The sequence below is a fragment of the Stegastes partitus genome, unplaced genomic scaffold (assembly GCF_000690725.1).
Source record: "Stegastes partitus isolate 25-593 unplaced genomic scaffold, Stegastes_partitus-1.0.2 Scaffold30, whole genome shotgun sequence".
NCBI classification, from domain to species: domain Eukaryota; kingdom Metazoa; phylum Chordata; class Actinopteri; family Pomacentridae; genus Stegastes; species Stegastes partitus.
In genome coordinates, this window is record NW_007577761.1 from 319,280 (window position 1) to 334,391 (window position 15,112).

General features: G+C 39.5%; 1 protein-coding gene across 1 annotated transcript in view; it reads right to left on the bottom strand.

Moving 5' to 3' along the window:
* The window catches only part of prdm5 (PR domain containing 5), a 46,510-nt gene extending 31,751 nt beyond the window's left edge, over positions 1-14,759 (bottom strand). Inside the window, exons 1-8 of the mRNA XM_008298821.1 lie at positions 14,436-14,759; positions 10,950-11,033; positions 7,700-7,822; positions 5,461-5,626; positions 5,135-5,312; positions 3,575-3,667; positions 3,334-3,455; positions 2,564-2,643 (exon numbers count right to left, since the gene is read on the bottom strand). Coding sequence (XP_008297043.1) covers positions 2,564-2,643; positions 3,334-3,455; positions 3,575-3,667; positions 5,135-5,312; positions 5,461-5,626; positions 7,700-7,822; positions 10,950-11,033; positions 14,436-14,534 — 945 coding nt within the window. The 5' untranslated portion in view covers positions 14,535-14,759. The remainder of the gene's footprint in view (positions 1-2,563; positions 2,644-3,333; positions 3,456-3,574; positions 3,668-5,134; positions 5,313-5,460; positions 5,627-7,699; positions 7,823-10,949; positions 11,034-14,435) is intronic.
* Positions 14,760-15,112: the final 353 nt, after the last annotated feature.

Genomic DNA, 15,112 nt, shown 5'->3' on the forward strand with positions numbered 1-15,112 from the left:
AAATAAAACTGAATCCACAGGGTCAAAGTGTAATGGTTAATGGAAAATACACGCATAAAAAATAAATGGATACCATAAGACAGAGAGCAGCTCATATTTTCAGCCAAATCAACTGACAGCTCTCTGAGTCACCTGAATGGGACTGGTACATTGATACATGGAGGTGTCAATGCAGGGGCTCCACCAGAACAAAGTAGTTTTATCCAGCAAAAAAGTTGAAACAGGCTCAGCTTGTGCTGCAATGCAGTTCTATCAGCGTCATCAAGGCAGTTACAAACATTCAAAGGCACATTGCTGCTGATTTAAGACATGACTACTTCACTTCCAGGCATGTACCCCTTTACGTTCATTTGATGGCATCTGAATGTGTCAGTTTCATGTCTGAATAAACGTCGGGGTCACTTTTCCGTAAAAGATGCAAAGATTCGACCAAGTTGACTAATCTAACTCAGTCAGATCTAGTAATCACTAGTATCTAGGATCACTTTTCACACGGCACAAGTCTAGACAGCAGGGAGTCGTATTAACAGTTACGCACGCACAAGATGATGACAAATCGACGTAGCGTCTGAGGTGTACTGTGGCTCTGACACTGTAATATGTGTGTCTGAATGAAGCCGTGAGGAACAACAATGTAAATATATGTCCGAATAACAAATTGCTGTCACTTTAAGAGCTCAAAGAAATTAGAAATGCTACATATCCCAAGTCTGAACATGAACACTGTTTACATTAACATTTACAAAAGGACATAATGTCACATTTCTGATGCAGGTAGTAAATAAACATTAGTCACGGACTGTAAACACAACATACACTGATCAGCATCATTAAAACCACTGACAGGTGACGTGTGTACCACTGATCAACTTGTTACAAATCAATGTTCTGCTGGAAAATCTTGGGCTCTGTGACTCATGTGGATGTTACTTTGGCACAACCACTAACCTAAACAGTGCTGGAGGCCAAATACATCCTACGCATGGCAGCAGCCTCCCCCATAGCTCGAGAAACACAACAGAAAGCCCAAGGTGCTGACCCAGCCAATGAACTTGTCAGATCCCAATCTGATCGAGCACAACAGGATGCAACAGAATAAGCCAGATCCAAGGAGGCCCCACCCAGTAACCATCCATCCATTATCTATACACCGCTTAATCCTCACTAGGGTAGTGGGGGGCTGGAGCCTATCCCAGCTGACTTAGGGCAAAGGCAGGGGACACCCTGGACAGGTCACCAGTCTATCGCAGGGCCACACTTAGAGACAGACAACCAAGCACACTCACATTCACACCTACAGACAACATGCAAACTCCACGCAGAAAGATCCCGGTGCCCCCACCGGGACGCAAACTGGCGACCTAGCTGCGAGGCAACAGTGGTAACCAACTGCGCCACCTTGCAGCCCACCCAGTAACCAACAGAACCCAAAGGATCCACTGCCAATGTCCCAGTGTCAGACACCACAGGAGACCATCAGAGGCCCCCTGTCCATGGTTCAAAGCTGTTTTAGCATCACAAGAGGGAGCTACATAATTTTTTACAATAAGGTTTTAATGTTGTTGTGAATAATGTGATTGGAAAGCTACAATTTGCAGCCCGGTAGTGTGATACTGCACTAAATATAGTCATTAAAACACAGAATAATACCTTCTACATTCAGAAAAATAATGCATCGCTGCTTCTAACAGCAAACAAGCACATTAGCCTCAACGAAGCTGAACAAAGGTGAACTCAGACTTTCGAATCTGCTAGTGTCAGCTGACGACTGTGTGAGTGTTTGAGCTTCAGCAGAAAGAAACGGCAGCTGCAACAAATTGTTGTTTTGTAACACGGATGCCGTTTTCTACTGTTTACCTCGTGATCGTCATAGCAAAAAGTTGAATCACCAGTTGTACATGTCAGTTGCATTAATTATAATTATTCAATGCAGTTTATTTAATAGCATGTAATTGCAAAGGAATTAAATCTGCGAATGGAAGACTCATTAGCCTACTTTCTGTGCAAAAGAGGAATGTAGCGTAGAAAGAAGTTACCAATCATCAAGTGTTTACAACAGCAAAAGTATCGACTGAGAAAGGGATGATATGCACAGTAACACAACAAATATTTATCTGTAAGCAAATATCGCAGAATTGTTTTCAGAAATATGTGTTCCAATCTGTAATCCATCAATACGAGGGAGAATCCTGACGCCAAGGTTTAAACCTCGTTGTCTGCCAGTAGAGCCTCTTAAATTTCACGAGACCTGTGGGATGAGCATGTGAAAAAGAAACCTTCGCTCTGCTCTGTGTCACCCAGAATAAATTTGCAAGAACTTGATCATAAAAAGGGGAATAAGTGAACTCAGAGGAGACAAATGCCAGATTAGGAGGTTAGACTGGGTTATAGAAACAGTGGAGTGTGATGGATATGACTGTACGGCGAGCAACAGCACTAAAGAGACATCAGTGTAAAAATGGATCATGCAAAACTGCGTGAGCTCTGTAAATCCTCGCAGATCCGATGCAAAGTATCTGGTTGGGATGAACTGAGCTGTAAAGCAGATGTGGGAGAATCTCACCTTTCTGTGTTCTTGCAGATTCAAAGACGAGGAGCATTTTCTGTTGCATATGGTGCATGTCAGTTTCCGTCGTGCACTCCCTATAAAAAAAATAAAACAAACAAACTGGATTACAAATTCCCATGTACGGGACTGATAACACTGAGCAACAATTTTATGACACATCATTATGCAGTGGAAGGGAACGCGCCAAATGTTTTGCTCTCTTAATCATAGGCCCAGTGCTCCCACCATTTCAGGACCAGCGACACCCTCCCTTTATCCTCATCTGAATTACATGACCCACATCTGTTGCGTCTGATCCACTTCCCCCCTCGCCCACACACACACACACACACACACACTCCTTGTCCCGACCACATTAGGAAAAAAAAACATAAAGGCCCAGATCTCAGCTGCACCAGCCTCTCAGATAAACGTCTTTATCGCGGGTTGATACTTGATTCACGTGTAAAGGCTGCACAGATCCCCGCTGCCCTACATCCCATCATAAATAGCTATGCAAGTCCAATTATCTGAAAGAGTGAGCTGCCCCAGAACACACAGGTCAGCAATTATGGAGCGCAAGTAATTAGAGATGTGTCTCAACATTGCAGGGATTTTAACTGATCGAGGTCACGCACCGTTACTACGGCTCCTTGAGTGCTGAGGCTGCTAATGGACAATTATCTTCATAACTCGACGTCTGTGCATTTGAATATGTGCACAACGGAGAGAGAGCGAGAGGAAGGGAGCATCGCAGAGAAATACAATGAAAAGAAAAAGAGAACCTGCATGAACGTTTCCTTTGTGCTTCTTCAGAGCATCCTTGCTCTTGAATCTTTTGCCACAGCTCTCTGCTTTACATATGAACCTGGCATCTCCTTTGCAGGCTTCCTTATGCTGCTCAAAACTGGAACAGGAAAAAGGTTTGTGAGTTACAGACTAAAGGTACAACTGTGTGCCTTTAGGAAACAAATCCCAGCTGTCATTGGGCACGTATTGTGTGTATGTTGGGACAGTGTGTGTTACCTGGATTCTGAGCCGAAGGTGTTGTGGCAGAGGGAGCACTGGTGAGCTTTAGAGTCACCTGATGGATCCAGTGACTCAGAACAATGCAAAACACTGAGAAAGGATTCAAAATGAAAACAAATTAGACACGAAGAAGGAAATGAACCACACCAGGATGATGAGTCATTTGAATAATTCCTAATTTAAGCTTCATAACATTAGCTACCAATTTGTACATAGAAACAAACGTCCATCCATCTATTATCTATACACTGCTTAATCCTCATTAGGGTCACGGGGGGCTGGAGTCTATCCCAGCTGACTTAGGGCGAAGGCAGAGGACACCTGGACAGGTCACCAGTCTATCACAGGGCTACACTTACAGACAGACAACCAAGCACACTCATATTCACACCTACGGACAATTTAGAATCACCAATTAACCTCAACATGTTTGTGGACCTTGTGGGAGGAAGCCGGAGAACCCGGAGAGAACCCACGCTGCACGGGCGACCTTCTTGCTGCAAGGCAACAGTGCTACCAACTGCGCCATCTTGCAGCCCTAGAAACAAGCATATATCATATATTTTGGGAAAATTTAAATTACTAATGAAACTTAATTAAAAATAGTTAGGGAAGTATATTTTCGGGACATTTACACATTCGTTTTCTTATAGACCTTTTAGATTAAAAGATTGATAACACTCAAGTCTTAACAGTATAAAGCTGCAGTTAGTTGGCCTAGATTAGCATTAACTGTCTGTACCTCAAGCAGTTTCTGCTTTTTTTATTGTGTCACAGTTGCTCTTTTGTCACTGCAATATAAAGTCCTGCACCTCCATGGAAACAGCACAACCACAGATAGAAGTAGAGCGAAAGTAAAAGTGTGCTTTGTGCAGTATGACATAGCTATAGTGCCACATAACATAAAAAATGAAAATCAAAGGTGAATTTCTTTAAGTAGTTCACAAAAATGTAAAAAAAAAAAAAAATACTAGAATCAACATTTTTCAAAGTGCTCCAAATAGTATAGATATATCAACTATTTACATTTTTAAGTAGTTTCCTCACTTGTTTCGGCTCTGCTCTGTGTAAACACAGCCTGCAGTTCAGCCAAAAAGTCAAAAAATATTTATGTGACTGCTTGTCACAGCTTCGTCACTCGTGGCCTTTCAGTTGTGCCAACGAGGGCAGAATTTTTTGGTTGTTACATAACCTTGTTAGAGCAAACAATTTAACTGTTTGTCTGTTTTCAGATTTTGTGCTAAACTTTGCTAATCTATCTGGATGCTGCATCCAGCTTAATTTTAAACATACACATCTTGCCAAGCCAGAAGGTGTATTTCCCAACTATAACATTTTTTTTTTTTTTGCTTTAGGCAACCATAGCAGGTTCCTCATTCTGATTTTATTAGTACATTTGTTTTGTACCAGAAGCAAACGAATGAGTACCTAACATGTAATCTGAGATGGGCTGAGCTAATACTTTTTAGATTTATCATTGGCTTGTGAAGTGTTACTGGAGAGAAGTTGAACGTTAAATGAAATTTAACCAGTTAAGCGATGAAACAGTGAACCCACTGGCGCTGCAGGGCCTGTTTGATGGGGAACTTCTTGCCACAGTTCCTGCATTTGAACTCCTTCTCCTCTGTGCTGGGCCTCTGGTGCAGACTCTGGAGGTGGGCGGCCAGGATCTCCTCGCTGGGAAAACTGCTCTCACACAGCAAGCAGGGGTGGTCCTCTTTCTTTATTACCAGTTCTGGTGAGATGTTATATATAGTAAATAATGCTGTAGAAATCTAAGGAGCAAATGTAATTTCTTTGAGGTTTGTTTCATGTGTGTGCCATACATTGGCTACTTAAAATTGGGAAAAAATAGGAAAAAGAACAAGGGCATTCCATTTTACCCATTTCTACAAGATGTTTGGCATCTTTACTGTTCTCATCGTCATCTTTAATGTCTTCTTCCTCTTCCTCCTCCTCCTCTTCCATATCGCTGTCCAGGTAGCCTATCAGGAGCTCCGTGTCTGTCTCGATGTCATCCACAGCCAGGTAGAAGATGTTTTCTCCATCCTAACAAACAAAAACATGCGTTTTGTCGCACGTTAATAACGATGACATGGAGATTTGGCAGAACATGACTCGACATATGTGAGAGGAATGCAAAGACAAAACACTCCAGCCGGTTTCTAAATCAGTTTTAACCTTTTATGGTAAAGCACACTGAGAAACTACTGAGGCTGGCTGAGATTTGAACTCATTACGCCGAGACAACAGTCTGTTAAAGGCCTGATTGAGGCCGCGGGTCAAAGGCTCAAACCCTTAAAAATGTTGTCATTAACTTCGCTGTCCTTAAAGGTCATGTTAATAAAATCAAACCGTCGTTTTGTTTTAACTATGGGATTCTAAATATACATAAATAATGATTAGGCAGAGGAAAGCTACACAATAAATGTCACTGTTGATGAAACGCAGAGATTTAACGCACATGCATGACCTTTAAACGACCAATCACTCCGGGCATTCTGAGTATTAATGGCAGGAACTTGGCCCCGAGACCTGAAATGTTCGTCCTGTCTTCCTTCCATGTCTATTTTTCTTCCCCCACGAATGCTTTTTTATCTTTTGCGCTGAAGAGCAAGAGGTGAAATGTCCCTGATTCCCTGAGTTCATAAGTGTGTGTGAAAGTGCGTTTGTATGCTGTAAGCGGTTGTGTTTTTAAAATTCTTCAGATTTTTATTTTCTCGTAGGGCCTGACTACTGTTGTTGACACATTATTTGTCAATATAATAACTTCTAAAAAAAAAGATTCTTGGAGTCTTTTGGAAATAACAAATTGAGAAAAGGAATTTAGTGGCTGCGATCTCAACAATATTCCCTCAGCAAAATCTCAAAAATCTTAACGAGAAAAACAGAAGAGAAATAAATACGCTTCTCTTCCTATCCAAACATACATCAAACTTATAATAGCTTACAATAGCTTAGACATTTGGTTACAAAGACACTTTAAGCATTTTGAAGTGTCTTCTTTTGCCATGTAATAAACAATTGGCATTATCTGACATGCAATTTTCTCCAGGAGAAATTTACTTACCCTTACATCGTAAACCTATTTTAATTACAAAAACAATTACAATTCTTGAACTGCCTTTTAGTTCATTGTATCCACTGTGTTCACTCTCTACTGTTGGGGTTAATTGGTGATTCTAAATTGTCCATAGGTGTGAATATGAGTGTGCTTGGTTGTCTGTCTCTAAGTGTGGCCCTGTGATAGACTGGTGACCTGTCCAGGGTGTCCCCTGCCTTCACCCTGACTCCGCTGGGATAGACTCCAGCCCCCCCGCAACCCTAGTGAGGATTAAGCGGTGTATAGATGATGGATGGATCTTCAATTTTTTTTCTTTTTTCTATATTTGCACCAACCCACCAGAACAAATTCCTCATATTGCGTAAACAATGCCTGGCAATAAACCTGGTTCTGAATAGAATAGAATAGAATAGAATAGAATAGAATAGAATAGAATAGAATAGAATGCAGTTTCAGCTCCATAGGTTGTTAAATCTGGCAGAAATTTATGGATCCTAAAGAGAAAAACAGAAGAGAAATAAATACGCTTCTCTTCCTATCCAAACATACATCAAACTTACATTCATTTATAAGAGCTCACAAAAGCTTAGACATTTGATTACAAAGAGACTTTCACCATTTGAAGTGTTTTCTTTTGCCATGTAATGAACAATTGGCATTATCTGAAATGTAATTTTCTTAAAGAGAAATTTACTTACCCTTACATCGTAAACCTATTTTAATTATAAAAACAATCACAATTCTTGAGCTGCCTTTTACTTCATTGTATCCACTGTGTTCACTCTCTACTGTTACTTAACTCACATAGTGATTTGGGATGTTTTCTTGACCTACACGACTAGAAATTGGACATTTTCCATCTGGCTCTGAAGTTTTTCCAAGCCAAAAAGAGATTTCTTTATTTGTTGAGTCTAAAATTGAAAGAATCTGAAACATATTCTGCCTGTTTAAGTTCAAAGCTCTGTATTTGTCCATCCTGACAGATGCCTGTAATATTTATCATTTTCTTTCTTTGAGGTAAGTCTGAGGGATTTATTGTCCACTGAGTGGAAATGTACCTGAATGGCTGCCAAGTTCTTCTGCTCTTGCGAAGGCGCCTGATGGACAAACCGCAGCCAGTTGGCATGGCGAGGATTACTCGCATCCAGAATATACAGCACATCTCCTTTACTGCCACGGACCTGAAAAAGAAAACAGAAGCTGTATGAGTCGTCAGAAGTGTACAACTGTTTCTTCCTTCTTGTTCTCTTGTTGCTTTGATGGTTTATGTATTGGCCTAACATATGAACACCGACTCACGTGTACAGCTCTGTACTTGACAATGTGGCAGCTACAGATAACTACATCGCAGCATTTGTTTTACCATCAGAGGCTTCTTCTTGCAATAAGAGGAGAGTCAGCCAGTTGATCGGCAACGTAATTAAATGTCCTCTTTGTCTCTATACCTACAAGCAGCTGTGTCATGTGATAAAGATTGTGATTTGTACTGAAATGCAATATAAATTCCAACAAGACGACGTATGGTGTTACTCTGTTAGTTACTACTTAAGTAAAAGTACAGAACAACAAAATGTGCTTGAAGACTCATTCCAGAGTAAAATGTCTCTTGTAGCTGGAATCTAATTCTAGATATCAGTTTTAGATTACTAATTCCATGTGTCATCTGTTGTAGCTGAGGAAAGATCCAGTTAGTTTAACCCTATTCAGGACTTTTGGGGTCTTTTGGACGCCAGGCCATTTGGTTTAGATGACAGGTTTTATTTTTGAAGATTTTTGAAGATTTTTGTTTTAAATATAAAAAGAGGGACATTTGTCTTGCATTTAGAACCACAAATACATCAACTTATCAGGAAATTTATTTAACATAGTATAAATGTCTATAATGAATACCAACAAATATTTTGCACATATTCTTTCTTGGGGTCCAATGGACCCCCAAAGACCTTCTACGTACGGCAACATGAAAGTCCTGAACAGAGTTAATGTACCTTTTATACAGTTAGTTTAGCACAGTGGTTCCCAAGCTCGAGCCGGGGGCCCTCTGAAGGTTCACAAGACATATCTGAAGGGTCCAGCAGTTATTTTTGGGACAGAAAGGAACACAAAGCAGAGTTCTACTCCACAACTTAGTGTGTATTTTCTAGACTTAATCTCATGGGCATTCTATATCAAGTCAAACAAGGGTTTTCACCTCAAATGTTTTATTTTGACATTTTCCCTGTTGAAAGTATTATATTTATGATGGAAAAATCCCCAAAATTAGAGATTTGGAAATACAGAATGGCCGTCAAAGTAAAAATGTTGCTTAAATTACAGAGCAATTTTAGGGTTGTCATAAAGCTCGCTGTAAATGGTACATCTTTGATAATTGAGACATGTAAGGACTATGTGTACAAGTGTGTGCTTGCTCAAATGGAATTCATGGGTAACTTTTAATGTGTTTCTCTGTTTAAAGTCTGTAAGGCCTTCACCATATTATGTGAAGTACTTTGAGATGACATATGTTGTAAATTGATGCTATACAAATAGAATAGAATAGAATAGAATAGAATAGAACAGAATAGAACAGAATAATTCAATTGCTAATGTTTTTCACTCTTATTTTATGTATTTTATTTTTATATTTATATTCGTATTTGCATCTTCAATTTTGGGCTGCAAGGTGGAGCAGTGGTTAGCACTGTTGCCTCGCTGCAAGAAAGTTGCCGGTTCGCATCCCAGTGAGGACACCCGGGATCTTTCTGTGTGGAATTTGCATGTTCTCCCCGTGCAGCGTGGGTTCTCTCTGGGTTCTCCGGCTTCCTCCCACATGGTCTAAAAACATGTTGGGGTTAACTGGTGATTCTAAATTGAATTGAATGTGAGTGTGCTTGGTTGTCTGTCTCTAAGTGTAGCCCTGTGATAGACTGGTGACCTGTCCAGGGTGTCCCCTGCCTTCGTTCTAAGTCGGCTGGGATCGACTCTGATTCTGATTCTGATTCTGAATAGAATAGAATAGAATAGAATAGAATAGAATTCAGCCACACTTGACACAATGTTATTCAGTTTGTGTCAGAAACAGCTACTCAGAAATGGAACAAAAACACACTGTGAACATTTTTAATGTTTTATCCCAAAATGTTAAAGCATCCACTGCTCAAAAAGTACAAAAATATCCCAACAATATTCGTTCTCTTAATTTATAGCATATTTGGTATTTATCCTTGCACGTTCAGCTCAGTAGGTTGTTTAATCTGGCAGAAACGGGCCCATAAAGATGACTCAGGGATGAAAGTGTCACATTTTATGACTGCCTACGTCCTCATACACGCTTGTTTTACAGCAGGAAGACAAATATTACTCCAACATCTTTAATACTTACTGAACAATGGATGTTTAAAATTTGCAGGAAAGCCTTTTACAGTGTTTTTTTCATGCCAAACTCAACTTGTAAACCTTTCTATTCCAGAAAGCAAATCTGTATTTACACAGCTACACACTGACTTTTTTCTGTAAGTGGTCAAAGGAAAGAAATGGACAAAAACACTGATTTAATCTTGAACAGTGTGCTGTATTTTATAAGCTCAATATTTGTTTTTAATGTAAAAGCTTAATCTCAAAAGTAACTAGAGCTGCAATGATTAATCGATTAGATGTCAGCTGGTGTTAATTGGTAACTATTTTGATAATCGATTAATTGGTTACAGTAATTTTTTTTTTTTTTTTTTTTTTTGGAGTGCTCTGATTGAAAACTGAACTTTATGTTGTGGACAAAACAAGACATTAAAAGACATCATACGGGTTTTTGAGAAACAACATTTCCTGACATTTTAAAGATCAAACAACTAATTGATTAATTGAGAAAATAATCAACATATTAATCAGCAATGAAAAATATCTGAGTTGCAGCCCTGCTAGCTGTCAGATAATGTAATCTAGTGAAAGAAAGAAAGAAAGAAAGAAAGAAAGAAAGAAAGAAAGAAAGAAAGAAAGAAAGAAAGAAAGAAAGAAAGAAAGAAAGAAAAGAAAGAAAGTATTTCACTCAATGAAATTGTGGATTGGAAGTAGAAAGTAGCATAAAAATAGAAATACTCGAGTACTTGCATACAGTACCTCTGTTTAAAAGAACATCTTACATATTTGATTCAGCTTTTAGAGTTGTGATGCTGCCATGATGGGAGGAATTCTCAACTAAAAGCTGCTAAAAGTTCAATCTAAATGACCTCTGCCAGAACTGATTCAAAAGTCAACACCTGGATTCAGTAATATTTAAATATTTGTGCACTAAAATGTGTCAAAATAAATAATGCCGGACGTGTGTGCATTCACCTCCCACATCAGCCTGGTGTCCGAGCTTTCATCCAGCTCACTGGGAAGCTTTTTCTCACCTGCGAAGGGGCCAAACTTTTCTCCCTTTAAAACAAACACAGGGATCACTTGTCAAACAGTCAGCCAAAATGAAATGTATTAAAACACAGTGCATGCTTATAGATGTCCAGTCAAAATCACAATTGAAACATTGCAATTTCAGATATGCCAGGTGTGGCCAATGCTATATTTTAATTTAACGTACTTTGAGATGACTGAAACTTTCAGAGGTTGTTTATGTTTGCCCGTTGATCAATGCGTACGACTTGGTTCAGGCATTCACCCTGAGGTTTGATTGATATAAGCCTGGGCTTGTTATTTAATCATAGGGCTGCACACTATATCATTTCAGTGTCAACATTGCGATGTGCACGTTCAACGTTCATAATAGTCACATTAGTGATAATAGTCGCAGTGCAATACAAAGTACGGTGAATTAACCCAAACACATCATGTTACAACAGGTTTTGCTGAGTGATACAAAAAGAAAACTTGCACTATTCTCGTTTTCCAAAACTGATCCACAAGAGAAATCTGTCTGAATGAACACAATTTACTCTGATTTAAGGGTTCTTAGATACATGGAGTTTTTACATTATATACATTAAATACACGTGGAGTTTGTTTGCTCTGAAATGGCAGTCAAGTGGCTTATGGTTGCAGTGTTATTGTACGTTTGAAAAGCAAATGGCTTCGACTTGCTGTAGCTTCAGATGCAACTAAGGATATCTACAGTATCATTTCATCTGGTCAAAACTGTAATTCAAGATATCTGTAACTACAGACAAGAGTTGCAGATATCTACAACATCATCCTGACTACTTAAAACTTCATTTAAGCTGCATAAAAAGGACAATGTAGATATCTTGAATTGAGGAACAACTAGTCAGAATTAAACTGCAGTATCTGAATCTGGAATTCAAACTAGTCAGAATTCACCTGCAGGTATTTACAATTCACATTCTAGATACTTGCTGGCAATATCTGCAGGTGATATCTGTAATTACAAACCCCATAGACATGAATGATAACAATGATGTTATGACATTTGTCCATCGTTTGTTGCCATCGTTTTTTTGGTTTTCTTTTTTTTTGTTTTGGAAGAATTGAATTATGGACATCCGCGGTGCATATCCATCCAGCTATTAAGCAAGTGTTGAGTGTTTAAATGACGTGCCGTAGTTATGACTAGTCACACTGTATTTACAGATATTCTGCATTAGAGTTTTGATTAGGTGAAATGATTTTGCACATATCTGTAGTCAGAAGGGAAGCTGCCAACAACAAGTTTAGCACCATGTCAAAGCAGCCTGAGGCCAAATGTCTAGTAGATTTCGACTACAAAACGAAGATCTCACTGTCCAAAATTCCTCGGTGAGAAGCTCTTTCTGTTTCACATTTTTCTAACATTTCATCTACAATGACTTCTGCAATTAGTGTTCTAATCCTCTGCTGGACCAATACCCAATAGGAAGTTTTACATTAACAGCATTATGCACAACAGTTCACACTGGTTATGATAACACTTTACACATCTGTAACTATTATTCTGACTAATCAAAACTGAATTAGAGATGTCTGTCATTCTGTCTCGTCCAAGTTAAGTAACAGACATACGGTTTAGCGCACTGTGCAAAGGGGGCGCTTCAGAGCACAGGGCAAAATAGGCAAATTTTCAAAATTTCTAAGTCAACTACCAACTGCTCCCCAAAGATGTCTTGTTTCTATTGGCTTATGGCAAAACACTCTGCAGGTAACCGTTGTTGTGCCGCACAAGCCACTAAAATAAATAAATCGGTTTCAGAGAGTCAATGCTGTGGTTGAGTTCTGTGTCAAAAGGGCCATTTCTATGACTACTAATCAATCTGTAACTTTAACTTCTGCTATAAAAAGTCAAAACAGCTCGCAAAAAGCCAACTCTGCCTCTGACTTGCTGTAGTACCTGACATAACTACAGATAACTGCAACGTCAACCATAACTTAATTTTGACTCGTCATCATTTCTAGTTCACGATATCTGTTGTTCTGATAAATTTAAGGTATCTAAACGCACGATGCCGATAGTTTCAGTTGAGGATTATTAAAGTCTTCTTCTTGAACTCGAATTATGTCTAGTCTGAATTGAACTCTAAGTATCTGAAAGTGGAATCACAATTAGTCATAATTCAGCTGCAAATATCTAAATTACAGAAAAATGTCATCCCAACCTGTAACATAAAATTAGACCAAGAAATACTGAAGCAGGTTCATCATTTCAAATATTTCGGTTCATGGATGACATCAGATGGGAGGCGTGACAGATATCAGATGTAGAGTAGCAATGGCAAGAACAGCATTTATGAAAGTGAAAAATATACTGACAAATAAGAAAATAGCAACTCGCGTCTGTATAAGAACTCTCAGCTGTTACATTCTACCAGTTCTGATGTACGGATGTGAATCTTGGAACATAAATAATAAAATGTCAAACAAAATCACTGCAGCAGAGATGTGGTTTGACAGACGCATGCATATCTTATAGGGACAGAATAAGCAATGAAGATGTTTTAAAATTACTAAACACATATTATACGCTAATAAACCAAACTAGGACACATCATAAGGAAAGAGACCCTGGAACATATTGTCACAACTGGAGAAATTAACGGGAAGAGAGGATGAGGCAGACAAAGAATGAAAATGATAGACGGACTGACATCATGGCTACACACGGAACAGGCAACAGTCACAATTCAAAAAGCTGGAGACAAATGATCGCCTACGCTGAATGGCATTGCACTTGATTGATTGATTTGAATTACAAATATACTGTAGATATAGTACAGAGAAACCATCATTTGTCCTGCAGGAACATCCATGTGGAGATCTGACTTGTTATTTCTGACTAAAATATCTTTTTTTTTTTTTTGTTACCGTCTGGTTACTTCAGGTTGGACAGGTTTGCCTTACAGGCCTCCTGTTGGATGTGACATGTGAACCAGTCCTGTACATCTGTGACCTCCAGATCAGGGGGCGTGGTCACACTGTGTTCCTCATGTTGCATTCATGTTCATCCTCAAGCACATTTCCAAGACAATACATCCCTGCTGACACACAAACGCACCAGCACCATTTCACAGCTCCACGCCTCCTCTACACATCTGGCTACAAACTATGTTCGGGGGAGGAAATGGGTTCAGTTTTGCAAAACGGAGAGTTCAAATGTGGATGAAATGTGAATGCAGACCTACGAGCTGAGCCTGAGAAGTGGAGCCTGAGTTACTGTAGCTACGTGGCACTTCACGTCAGAGCAGCCTCGGTTCAGCGAGCCTGCTCTGACAGCAACAGTAAGGAATGTGTAAGTAAAACGAGGCTACACCGCCGACAATCTCCTTCTAAAAGTCACACAAAAGCGTTTCCAGCGTGTAAACTCGGTTACAAAGTCGGCCGCAGTGAGAAACAACAAACCTTTTTCACTCGCCTCGCCGTGTAAAGACCGATTCCATCCTGGACCTTGGACGATTTCAGGGAAAATCTGTCTGGCACGTACATACCCAACATTGTCATCACTCGGAAACGTTTCCCGCAGTGACTTTTCTATCGGATATGTCAGCGGAGGTGGACAGGCATGGTCAGTGGGGAATTTGGAGCAGATAGTTTCTTCGAGAAGCGGTCCAGGTTGAACTTCTGTGTGTCCTGCTGCAGGAAGGCAAAGCGGCGTCCTGATTGGTCCAAAGTTTGTAACCAGAAGCTACCTTTACTGTCGCTCATTGAGCTCCACAAACACTGCAGCAGCTGCTCACACTGCTTCCATCCGAGGACACTTTACAGGAGAGACAATAAGAGACACCAACTCTGAGGTGTTACTGAAGAGAAGTTTATTATTTTTAAATATATATACACAGTGCTTAACACATTTGTTAAACCCCCACCCGATGTGAGTTACATGCCACAGCTTCCTTAAATTAATAGCATTGCTGATTACCAAAATCATTTATGTTTCTGTAATGGTTAGTTACCAGTATGTAGAAGCTCTTTAACCCAAATGGTGTTTTTATTGCTAAAATATAATTATCATTGTTATCCATGAATTTTAAAAATGTACTGTTTTACAAATAACTGAAAAAATAGTAAAGCACATTATA